General features: G+C 38.7%; 2 protein-coding genes across 10 annotated transcripts in view; one reads left to right on the top strand and one right to left on the bottom strand.

Annotated features, from left to right (window-relative positions):
• ECD (ecdysoneless cell cycle regulator) overlaps positions 1 to 12,842 on the bottom strand; it is a 102,515-nt gene that overhangs the window by 49,670 nt on the left and 40,003 nt on the right. For 2 of the 6 annotated variants that reach the window (XM_077124935.1, XM_077124933.1), the window contains exon 2: positions 5,186 to 5,403. In XM_077124935.1, the coding sequence (XP_076981050.1) occupies positions 5,186 to 5,390 (205 nt within the window). In that variant the 5' untranslated portion in view covers positions 5,391 to 5,403. Of the gene's footprint in view, positions 1 to 5,185; positions 5,404 to 6,487; positions 6,553 to 6,611; positions 6,892 to 12,842 lie in introns of those variants that run through there. The other 4 variants (XM_077124930.1, XM_077124932.1, XM_077124931.1 and 1 more) reach the window with 4 other exon arrangements.
• Positions 6,949 to 12,842, top strand: part of FAM149B1 (family with sequence similarity 149 member B1) — a 73,998-nt gene continuing 68,104 nt past the window's right edge. For 3 of the 4 annotated variants that reach the window (XM_077124938.1, XM_077124939.1, XM_077124936.1), the window contains exon 1: positions 6,949 to 7,177. In XM_077124938.1, the coding sequence (XP_076981053.1) occupies positions 7,131 to 7,177 (47 nt within the window). In that variant the 5' untranslated portion in view covers positions 6,949 to 7,130. The remainder of the gene's footprint in view (positions 7,178 to 12,842) is intronic. The other variant, XM_077124937.1, reaches the window with a different exon arrangement.

The following is a 12,842-nucleotide window of genomic DNA, read 5'->3' as shown; positions in this document are numbered from 1 at the left end:
GTTGGAAATCAATAATAGGCGGAGTGCCAGAAAATTCACAAATACGTGGAGGCTCAACAACACACTCTTAAAAAACAAGTGGGTCAAAGAAGAAACTGCAAGAGAAATTAGTAAATACCTTGAGGCGAATGAAAACGAAAACACAACATATCAAAACTTATGGGACGCAGGAACGGCAGTGCTAAAAGGGAAATTTATTGCCTTAAATGCCTATATCAGAAAAGAAGAAAAGGCAAAAATACAGGAATTAACTGTCCACTTGGAAGAACTGGAGAAAGAACAGCAAACTAATCCCAAAGCAAGCAAAAGGAAAGAAATAACAAAGATAAAAGCAGAAATAAATGAAATTGAAAACATGAAAACAATAGAGAAAATCAATAAGACCAGAAGTTGGTTCTATGAGAAAATCAATAAGATTGATGGGCCCTTACCAAGAATGACAAAAAGAAGAGAGAGGATGCAAATAAATAAGATCAGAAATGGAAGAGGAGACATAACCACTGACCTCACAGAAATAAAGGAGGTAATAATAGGATACTCTGAACAACTTTACGCTAATAAATACAACAATTTAGATGAAATGGACGGGTTCCTGGAAAGACATGAACAACCAACTTTGACTCAAGAAGAAATAGATGACCTCAACAAACCAATCACAAGTAAAGAAATTGAATTAGTCATTCAAAAGCTCCCTAAAAAGAAAAGTCCAGTACCAGACGGCTTCACATGTGAATTCTATCAAACATTCCAGAAAGAATTAGTACCAACTCTCCTCAAAATCTTCAAAATAATCAAAGTGGAGGGAAAACTACCTAATTCATTCTATGAAGCCAACATCACTCTCATACCAAAACCAGGCAAAGATATTACAAAAAAAGAAAACTACAGACCAATCTCTCTAATAAATATAGATGCAAAAATCCTCAATAAAATTCTAGCAAATCGTATCCAACAACACATTAAAAGAATTATACATCATGACCAAGTAGGATTCATCCCAGGTATGCAAGGATGGTTCAACATAAGAAAATCAATTAATGTAATACACCATATCAACAAATCAAAGCAGAAAAATCACATGATCATCTCAATTGATGCAGAGAAGGCATTTGACAAGATTCAACATCCTTTCCTGTTGAATACACTTCAAAAGATAGGAATACAAGGGAACTTCCTTAAAATGACAGAGGGAATATATGAAAAACCCACAGCTAATATCATCCTCAATGGGGAAAAATTGAAAACTTTCCCCCTAAGATCAGGAACAAGACAAGGATGTCCACTATCACCACTATTATTCAACATTGTGTTGGAGGTTCTATCCAAAGCAATTAGACAAGAAAAAGAAATACGAGGCATCAAAATTGGAAAGGAAGAAGTAAAACTATCACGGCTTGCAGACGATATGATACTATCCGTCGAAAACCTGGAAAAATCCACAACAAAACTACTAGAGCTAATAAATGAGTACAGCAAAGTAGCAGGTTACAAGATCAACATTCAAAAATCTGTAGCATTTCTATACACTAGTAATGAACAAGCTGAGGGGGAAATCAAGAAACGAATCCCATTTATAATCGCAACTAAAAGAATAAAATACCTAGGAATAAATTTAACTAAAGAGACAAAAAAACCTATATAGAGAAAACTACAAAAAACTGCTAAAAGAAATCACAGAAGACCTAAATAGATGGAAGGACATACCGTGTTCATGGACTGGAAGACTAAATATAGTTAAGATGTCAATCCTACCTAAATTGATTTACAGATTCAATGCAATACCAATCAAAATCCCAACAACTTATTTTTCAGAAATGGAAAAACCAATAAGCAAATTTATCTGGAAGGGCAGGGTGCCCCGAATTGCTAAAAACATCTTGAGGAAAAAAAACGAAGCTGGAGGTCTCGCGATGCCGGACTTTAAGGCATATTATGAAGCCACAGTGGTCAAAACAGCATGGTATTGGCATAAAGATAGATATATCGACCAATGGAATCGAATAGAGTGCTCAGATATAGACCCTCTCATCTGTGGACATTTGATCTTTGATAAGGCAGTCAAGACAACTCACCTGGGACAGAACAGTCTCTTCAATAAATGGTGCCTAGAGAACTGGATATCCATATGCAAAAGAATGAAAGAAGACCCATATCTCACACCTTATACAAAAGTTAACTCAAAATGGATCAAAGATCTAAACATTAGGTCTAAGACCATAAAACAGTTAGAGGAAAATGTAGGGAGATATCTTATGAAACTTACAATTGGAGGCGGTTTTATGGACCTTAAACCTAAAGCAAGAGCACTGAAGAAGGAAATAAATAAATGGGAGCTCCTCAAAATTAAACACTTTTGTGCATCAAAGAACTTCATCAAGAAAGTAGAAAGACAGCCTACACAATGGGAGATAATATTTGGAAATGACATATCAGATAAAGGTCTAGTATCCAGAATATATAAAGAGATTGTTCAACTCAACAACAAAAAGACAGCCAACCCAATTACAAAATGGGAAAACGACTTGAACAGACACCTACCAGAAGAGGAAATACGGATGGCCAAGAGGCACACGAAGAGATGCTCTATGTCCCTGGCCATTAGAGAAATGCAAATCAAAACCACAATGAGATATCATCTCACACCCACCAGAATGGCCATTATCAACAGAACAGAAAATGACAAGTGCTGGAGAGGATGCGAAGAAAGAGGCACACTTATCCAGTGTTGGTGGGAATGTCAAATGGTGCAACCACTGTGGAAGGCAGTTTGGCAGTTCCTCAAAAAGCTGAATATAGAATTGCCATACGACCTAGCAATACCATTGCTGGGTATCTACTCAAAGGACTTAAGGGCAAAGACACAGACGGACATCTGCACACCAGTGTTTATAGCAGCATTATCTACAATTGCAAAGAGATGGAAACAGCCAAAACGTCCATCAACAGAAGAGTGGCTAAACAAACTGTGGTATATACATACGATGGAATATTATGCAGCTTTAAGACAGGATAAACTTATGAAGCATGTAATAACATGGATGGACCTAGAGAACATTATGCTGAGTGAGTCTAGCCAAAAACTAAAGGACAAATACTGTATGGTCCCACTGATGTGAACCGACATTCGAGAATAAACTCGGAATATGTCATTGGTAACAGAGTCCAGCAGGAGTTAGAAACAGGGTAAGATAATGGGTAATTGGAGCTGAAGGGATACAGACTGTGCAACAGGACTAGATACAAAAACTCAAAAATGGACAGCACAATAATACCTAATTGTAAAGTAATCTTGTTAAAACACTGAATGAAGCTGCATCTGAGCTATAGGTTTTTTTTTTTACTATTATTATTACTTTTATTTTTTTCTCTTTATTAACATTCTATATCTTTTTCTGTTGTGTTTCTAGTTCTTCTAAACCGATGCCTATGTACTAAGAAATGATGATCATGCATCTATGTGATGATGTTAAGAATTACTGCTTGCACATGTAGAATGGTATGATTTCTAAATGTTGGGTTAATTTCTTTTTTTCCATTAATTAATAAAAAAGAAAAGAAAAAAGAAAAAAAAAAACATTAAAAAAATCCAAAAAAAAATACATGTGATCTGTCAATGGCCGAGAGATTCCAGAGTTGAGAGGTTATTCTGAAAGTTATTCTTACACATTAAATAGATATCACTTTTTTAGTTAAGGTGTAACAGAGAGGCTGGAGGGAACTGCCTGAAGATGTGAAGCTGTGTTCCAGTAGCCATGTTTCTTGAAGATGATTGTGTAACGGTGTAGCTTTTGAAATGTGATTGTGTCATTGTGAGGGCCTTGTGTCTGATGCTTCTTTCGTCTACCTTTTGGACAGATGAGTGGAACATATGGATTAAAAATAAATAAATATTAGGGGGAACAAATGTTAAAATAAATTTAGTAGATTGAAATGCTGGTGATCGAAGAAAAGGAGGGGTAAGGGGTATGGTGTGTGTGAATTTTTTTCCTGTTTTCTTTTTATTTCTTTTTCTGAATTGATGCAAATGTTCTAAGAAATGATCCTGATGATGAATATACAACTATGTGATAAAAAAATAAAAATAAAAAATATATATGTGATCATTCAGTTGAACAACATTCACTAACTACTATGCTTCAAGTGCTATAATAGGAGTGGGGTTGAAATCCTGAACAAGATACAAGATACCTCAAAAATCAATAAAACAGGGAAGTAGTGAACAGAAACATAGATCATGAACAAGATACAAGATGACTATTTTTAAGGAGCTCAAGGTCTAAAAAGAGAGAGAGAAGCAAGTCATCTTAAAATGAGATGATGAACTCTACAATAGACATGCACCAAGAGCTATGTGAGCAAAAAGGAGGTGATATCTGGAAGAACGATCAGACGTGGGCTTTACAGAAAGAGGGAACAGTATGTGTGAGGGAACAGTATTTGTAAAGGCACAGAGGTAAGCACTAAACTGAGTCAGACTGATGGTAGCACAACATGCGAAGCTTTTGATTCCAAGTAAGACTCCACATAAGTCACAGGGGACTAGAGCTTTGGTCACCTATCCATGAATTATTTTACTAAATCTGTAAGAAATGATTTTTTTAAAGTACCATATTCAGCCACAGGTACCTCAAAAACGAATAAAACAGGGAAGTAGTGAAGGAAACTCAAAATGTTTCTGAGTGGCAAACAGTGGTCATAACTCCCGGTCAAATAGTGGTCATAATTCCTGGGCAAAGCCACTCTTAGATTCCCACCAAAACAACTATGTGAGATAAGGCAGCCTACTAAACACATCACCAAGAGTGAGGAATACTGAATAATAGCAAAAGGAACCATGGTTAAGGAAGCTGACTATCTGAACCTGTTTAGTATAGAAACATATATACATCATGGCATAGTTAAGTAATTAAAAGTTCAAAAGAATAGTCCTGAGATTAATACAATTGAATATATGCTAATCCTAAAGTAATGATTATTAGAAAGGTTTTCATCAACATAAATTAAAAAAAACAAAAACTTTTTTCAAGTTTAAGGATTAAAGTATGAAAGCATCACTATATAAAAAGTTCAAGACATAAATACCTTCCTGACAACAGTGACTGAACTATGGACTATTACTGCACATCACTGTTGCCAGAATGAAATAATAGAGTCATACATATCAAGTTAGGTAAAAGAGCTTTACCTTTCCCAGGTTTGTATTTGAGATTGAAAGGCTGATTTTGCCAGATATAGGGAACCAGCACAGGTGCAAACTGAGTCATTATTCTCTCAACATATTTCTGAAGAATCTCTTTGTGTTCTTCTGGATCCATTAGTTCATCTGGTATCAGGAACAGGCGGTACTCCACAGTGTCTTCTACTGTAGCAAGCCTCATAGTTTTCTCCATATTTCTTTGAAAACTGTATTTAAAATTTCAATAATGTAAACCATATAAAACAGTATTATAGTAACATCCCATTCCCAGCATTCTCCCTAGGTGATTCCATTAATACTGTTTTCCAAAATTCAGTTATTCACATGCCATCATCATTTTTGTCTCGATCATCTACCGAGTATAACATTTAGCTAAAATTACTTTAATAACTTTTTTATACTTAAAAACATTGTATCAATATCAATGGAAATCCAGTATAACATTCCCAAATTAAGTGTGAAATAAAATTTAAAAATGCTTGTCCTCACACTGTGTGCAGCATGCTCTGAGAAATTCTACACTAAGATCCACTGTTTAAACACTATCAAAAGTTCCTGTTCTCCACTAATTCGCTGTGTTGCTTTGAATACTTCACTTTCTTTTTCTACAGCTTACTATCTCTAAAATCAGACCCCAGTTTAAAACTTTATTATTTAAATGTTCTTCAGAGCCCTCTCCCTTCTATAAACATTGTAGAGCATAAGGGAATTCAAAATTATAAAATATTCACGTCCTATTGACTCACTCTGAAATACAGGTTATTCCCTGTGGGTCTCTAAAGAGAATATATCTGCCCATGGTTCTGGATCCTAAATTTGCCTGTTTTTCAAGTCTCAGGGGGCACAGCTCTGGAATCTTGAAGGGTGGTAAATAAGGCCTTTTAATCTGTTTATTGTCTAAGGGGTTTTCCCTTACAAATAAAAGTGCTACTTTAATGCCTCTAGAACTCATTACTTCTCAAAATGGTAGAATGAAAACATAGGTTCGAAGTATAGATTAACAAACTCAAAAATGAGTACTCCATCAGAAATCTGGGGAAAGTGAGACAATTCTCTACCTCCTAGGTTGCTGCCAGGTGATGCTTGGTAAAGGAAGTATGGAGGATCACCCCTCGATTCTTAGGTTTACTCGGCTTTCTAACAGAATAAAGAAACAAGGTCGAAAAGAACCTGTAACTTCTATACAGATACTCACTCACCATGGTGTGCCCAAATCATCATTTTGCCTTTCAACCCAGAAGCACAGGCAATAATTCTACCCACCGACCCATCCCCCAACGTCAAGCACACCTTATGCAAAATTTACTCTGTTAGAACTTAAAGGGACTTTGAGATCATCCAGGTTAATTCCTCTCTATATAGATGAGAAAACCAGAACACCCAAAGAGAAGCGACTAAGCAGCAAGGGCCTCACTTAGAGGGCTCACTTCCGGACCAGGCCATCCTGCATGTGACAAAATGAAGCCAATTCCTCTTACAGCTCAGGGGCCTCTTCAGTGTGTCTCTGCTGTGACTTTTCTTCCGCGGCCCCCTCCCACCACGTGACAATTCCAGGCGCTCCCCCTGGGAATCAGGGTTCTTCGGCGCCACGAGCCGCCGAAGTCTAGCCCAACGCCAGCCCCGGACGTGAGATTGGAGAGAAACTCAGAAACCGCCTCAGTCTCCGGAACCCCCAGGCGTCGTCATTGCCGCGCGTCGGCGGGAGCTTTAGGCGGGTGCCCGGATACATTCGTCACTTCCGCTCCCAGCGGGGAACGAGGGAGGGCGGGCGACTAGAGAGCTGGGCACCCTGGGGAGGTGGTGGTCCGAAGTCTAGGCGACGGGGCGGGACGAGACCGGAAGGTGAGGGAGGGGTCGGGCCGAGCCGGCTGGAGGGCCAGGCCCGGCGACCCCCACCCTGGCGTACCCGCCCCGGCCGCGACTGAGGAGGAGGATGATCTCAAGGTACACTCGGAAGGCGGCGCCACAGAACTTGGATCTGTGAGTGGACTGCTCAGCCATCCCAGCCGGAGCGGGGGGAGGCTGAGGTGGGACCCGGGCGCTCTGGGACTCTTTCTGGTCAGTCCTTCGGTGCTTTCCTTTCCCAGGGTGCAGGAGAGAGGTTTTTCTTCGGAACTCTCTCTCCCCGGCCCTGCTGGGTACTGTCCCTTTTGCCTGCAGGTAGGAACGTGTCACCCGTGATATCCTAGGACTTGGCCTTCTTGGGCTACATTTCATGAGCTCCGGGACTCGGTCTTCTAAAGCATTTGTAGCTTCCACATGGCTTCATGCCCACTGTTATTAGCAGAAGTTAATAATAGTTAACTGAGTACTAAAATAATAAAGTTAAATATATCTGGTGCGTGGCATCATGCTAAACTATTTACGTGCATTAACTCCCTTAATCTCAGCAAGGATATGAGATAGGACTGTTATTTTGTACGTTCTTCAGATAAACATCCCTGATTGAAAGATTGTAGCATGCCAAAGGTTACACAGCCAGCAAGCGATGCAGTTTGAAGAATGAATCTGGTTGTCCATCTGATTCTAAGAGTGGTCATAAGTCTTAACATAACATCCTACCTCCCCATCTCCGAATCCTCAAGATTCAGTTTTGCATTTGAGACTTGAGAGTAAAGACTTCCGGCTTAAATACCCCCTCCCACTCCCTAGTTAAGTGTCACAATGTTAATTTCTTACATTTATTGTTTTATGTTTTCAAAAGGACTTTCACATTTTGATCTTCATGAGAAGTCTTTAACATGAGTATTATTATCTTCAATGTTTTAGAAAACAAAACCATATCATAAATGTTACATATCTTAATACAAATTATATAGTAAGTAGAGTCAGGATTTGAACTTGGGATTTTTGACCCCAAATCCAAATTTTTTTCTTCACTAAGCTATAGTTTAAGCAACCACATATTTGTTAATTAAATATTAACTATATAGGGTAATCAAAAGGATGATATTTTGAGTTATATTTAGGTTTTTGGGCTATGCTATCTTCTAGCTGAGTGACTCTTGGGCAAATTACTAAATCCCTGAGACTTAATTTCTGTAATATAGGAATAAAACCTACTTCATAGTAAAATGTAAATGTAAAGTGACAGCACTTTACATATAGTAGGTATTCAATAAATATTTCCTGTTTCCTCCCCATCCTTGTTTAATACACTAGCCATATGAAAAAAATCAGTCCAAGACATCTCCTGGCCTTTCAGAAGCTGTCCTTTACTAAGGTGTAGGATATGCATGCAATAGCAATTCATATAATTACTTCTTTAGGAACTAGAAAGAAGAAGCAATCTTTTCCCAATAAGGTGAACATAGGTAAAAATCAGCTTTTATAATGAATTCTGACCATTCTGAAAGTAAAATTTAAAATGTTAATAGATATTTATAGGGCCAGAATTACTGACACTGTCTAGTTACTTTCTTGTTCTCTGTTATTAATTTCATACTGCCAAAAGATGACTTTCTAGAAGAGTCAGGATGATGTGAATAATTAAGATATATAGCATCTGAGTAACTATAAATTAAGAGCAGTGTTTGTTTTTGGTGTTATAATGATGATCTGCTTTACAGTATTAACTTTAATTTTCCTTCTAACAGTTCCAAATTATAGATGTTGAAAAGAGTGTAGAAAGAGTAATTTTAATATATAACTTAACATTTTTTAATGAGAAATTTCAAACGTAAAGAAATATATAAACAATAGTGCAAAGGGGCCGTCCCCTGATCAAAATGGCAGAGTGGGATTCTTCAGGTCCCCATTTCCCCACAGAAGCTTTGAACACCAGCAAGAACTGGCAGAAAATGTCTTCCTCAAAGCTCCAGGAAACAGTTAAAAGACTTCAATAATAGGGTGAGGGCGGGCCACGGTGGCTCAGTGGCAGAGTTCTCGCCTGCCATGCCAGAGACCTGGGTTCGATTCCCAGTGCCTGCCCATGCAAATAAATAAATAAATAAATAAAATAATAGGGTGAGTTTCAAATCAAGAAATAGACTACTTAAAAGCCGTAGGATATTATGGTGCTGTGGTTGGCAACTCTGGCACCCCTCTAGCTTGACATGGAGCTGGCCCACACTCCCAGTGCAGAGCCATGGTCCTGGTTCCTGAGGAAGTGAGGTAATCCTCATGCTCATAGTCGAAACATGTATGTCTGACCCAAACATGTTGGCCTAAGAGGCTCACAGTCCCAGAACCTTCCTGTGTGTGTAAAAGGCAGCTCATAGAACTCTCTAACACAATGCTGTGGGAGAACAGTCACGTCATGCTGCCTGGGATTCCTGGCTGTAGGACACACTGTGCAGTGCCTAGGAAACTGTTTCTTAGGAAAGTGGGGACTTTCAGAACCTGGAGAAATTGCTAGGGCTACACATGCATGCCTAAGAAACTTCTGTAGAAAGGACCAGGAAGTCTCCACCCTAAGCTTTGGCCTGGAACTATTCTCTAAACTCTTTGATAAGACTGTTTAAATCATCCAGTTTAAGGGACAGAAATAAGAAAGAGTGAAGACATGACACCCAGGAGTGAAAGTCTTTCTGGCAATGTAGGATATGACTCCCAGGGTTGAACCTGGCTCTAACACTGGGGGATAGACAATGTCTTACTGATCAAAAGGGGGAAAAGAATTGTACTAACAGTTCCAGATTATAGATGTTGAAAAGAGTGTGGAAAGAGTAATTTTAATATAATGCTGTGTTAGTTAGATTCAGTTGTCAACTTGGCCAGGTGAGCATACCTAATCTTGTTGCTGCGGACATAAGCCAACGGTATGTGAACCTCATGTGTTCCCAATTACATCTGCAGTCAGCTAGGAGGCGTGTCTGCTGCAATGAGTAACGTTTGACTTAATCGGCTGGTGCTTAAATGAGAGATCACAACGTAGCACAGCTAAGCAGCTCGGCATTCCTCATCTCAGCACTTGCAGCTCAACCCAGGCCTTTGGAGATGCAGAAAGAAGTCACCCGGGGGAAAGTTGTTGGAACCCAGGGGCCTGGAGAGAAGACCAGCAGAGACCATCCTGTGCCTTCCACGTAAGAAAGAACCTCAGTGGAAAGTTAGCTGCCTTTCCTCTGAAGAACCAACAAAATAAATCCCCGTTTATTAAAAGCCAATCCATCTCTGGTGTGTTGCATTCCGGCAGCTAGCAAACTAGTAAACAATAACTTACCATTTTTTAATGAGAAATTTCAAACATAAATATATAAACAGTAGTGCGAAGGGACCCTCCTCTGGTCAAAATGGCAGAGAATTTAGTATACTAAATTCTTTTGTGTACAAAAAAAAATTGTACACAATTCTTTTGAATTTGTGGCTGAGAGAGTTCAGTTAGAATTGAGAGGCTAGTCTTACACATGCTTCAGCTAGATATTGCTGTTTACTGTGGTTTGCCAAACCTCAGCCAAAACCATTCCTGCCAACCCTAGAGAACACCTAGGGCTTTATCTGAGATTCTATAAGGTTCCATGCACTATGATTACTTTCCAGAAACCTTCAACTTCCAGTTGGGTTCCTAGGCCAGATAAATCCTGAAACACAGAGGGGCCGGTCTCTCCAGATGATCAGCTAGTTCTGTCCCCATCCCATATTATTGACAGCCCTTTCCAACATGAAAAAGTTAGAATGACCATAGCCCAAATACCCCTAAAAATTGGGAGAAAGATCAAAGGAGAAGGTGGAGTTAAAACACACAAGATAGGATTTAACAAATGAGAATGACTGCTGAATCATTATGTTAATATATCTTTTAATCTCCAGTGTTTTGGAGCAGCTGGAAGTAAAAACGTAAAAATGTGGAATTGTAACCTATACCAAACTCTGAAATCTGTTCTACAACTAATTGTTGTAGTGTGCTTTGAAATTTATTGGGTTTTTTGTATATATTTTATTTTTCACAATAAATATATTAACAAATTGAAAAAAATAAAAAGAATGAAGAAAAATGAACTGAGCCTGAGGAACCTGTGGGATACCATCAAGTGTACCAATACACACTGTGGGAGTCCTGGAAGGAAAAAAGAGAAAGGGTAGAAGAGACTATTCAAAGACATAATGGTTGAAAACCTTCCAAATTTAATGAAAAACATGAATGTACACATCCAAGATACTCAGCACAGTCCAAACATGAAAAATCCAAATAGACATACACTGTGGCATATAATCAAACTGTCAAGTGCCAAAGATAGAAAGAATGCAGAAAGCCACAAGAAAGAAGCAACTGTCACATACAATCTTAATAAGATTAAGTAGTAATTTCTCATTGAAAACCATGGAGGCAAGAAGACAGTGGGATGACATATTTAAAGTGCTAGAAGGAAAAAATTGCCAACTAAAAATTCTGTATCAGCAAAAGTCTTCCAAAAATGAGGGGAGGATGAAGACATTTCCAGATAAAGAAAAGCAGAGAAACTATAAGAGATGCTAAACAGAGTTCTGGAAGTTGAAAGGAAAGGAGAATAGACAATAGAATGAAGCTGCATGAGGAAATAAAGATGCCAATGAAGGTAGTGATATAGGTGAAGATAAATGCCAGTACTATTGTATTTTTGGTTTGTAACTCCACTTTTTTGCTTCCTGCAGGATTGTTTTGGTTTGCTAAAGCTGCCAGAATGCAATATACCTGTAATGTAATGGCTTTAAAAAGGAAATTTATTTAAGTTAAAAATTTACAGTTCTAAGGCTATAAAAAATGTCCAAAATACGGCATCTGGGGAAAGATACCTTGATTCAAGAAAGGCCAATGGGTCCAGAACACTCTGTCAGCTGGGAAGGCATTTGGCTGGCATCTGTTGGGGGTCTTTGGCTTCTGGTTTCAAGCAGCTTCCCCGGGGGCATTTTCTTTCTGCATCTCCAAACATCTGGGTCTCATGTGCATCTACTCTCTCTATCAGCATTCCAAGCATCTAAGCTTCCTCTACAATGTTTCCCCTTTTAAACGACTGCAGTAAACTAAGCAAGACCCACCTTGAATGGGCAGAGTCACATCTCCATCTAATCAAAAAGTCACATCTACAATTGGGTGTGTCACATTTCCATGGATACAATCAATCAAAAGATCCCACCTACAACTGGTATATCATTTCTCCATGGAAACAATCCAATCAAGGTTTCCACGCCATAACACTAAATCAAGATTAAAAGAACCTGGCTTTTCTGGGGTATACACAGTTTCAAACTGGCACATTCTACCCTCTGGACCCCCAAAAGATATGTTCTTTCCACATGCAAAATACATTCATCCCATCACAGTATTACAAAAGCCTAAACCAGTTCAGTAACAATACAAATGCAATACTAAGTAAGAAACAGAACAAAATCTCGTCAAAGTCAGTTACAGGCATGGTCTGTCCTAAGGCAAAAATTCTCCTCTGGCTGTGGGCCTGTGAAATGCAGAACAAGTTATCTGTTGCTAATATACAAAGGAGGGACAGTCATAGGATACATGTTTCCATTGCCATAGGGAGAAATTGAAAGTTAAATGGGTCACTGAACCCCCAAAATTCCAAAAACCTGCAGGGAAAACTATTGGATTCCAAAGTCTGAGAGTCATTTATAGAATAACATTTCATCCCCTGGGTTTCAGAGAGTGGTAATCCCATCCATTCCAAGGGCTTACACAGCAGCCCTGCTCTCTGCAGTGAGGGTTGCAACACTG

Source organism: Tamandua tetradactyla, chromosome 13 (assembly GCF_023851605.1).
Source record: "Tamandua tetradactyla isolate mTamTet1 chromosome 13, mTamTet1.pri, whole genome shotgun sequence".
Lineage (NCBI taxonomy): Eukaryota > Metazoa > Chordata > Mammalia > Pilosa > Myrmecophagidae > Tamandua > Tamandua tetradactyla.
The sequence above is the reverse complement of the archived record's forward strand: the minus strand, read 5'-3'. Positions and strand labels throughout refer to the sequence as shown.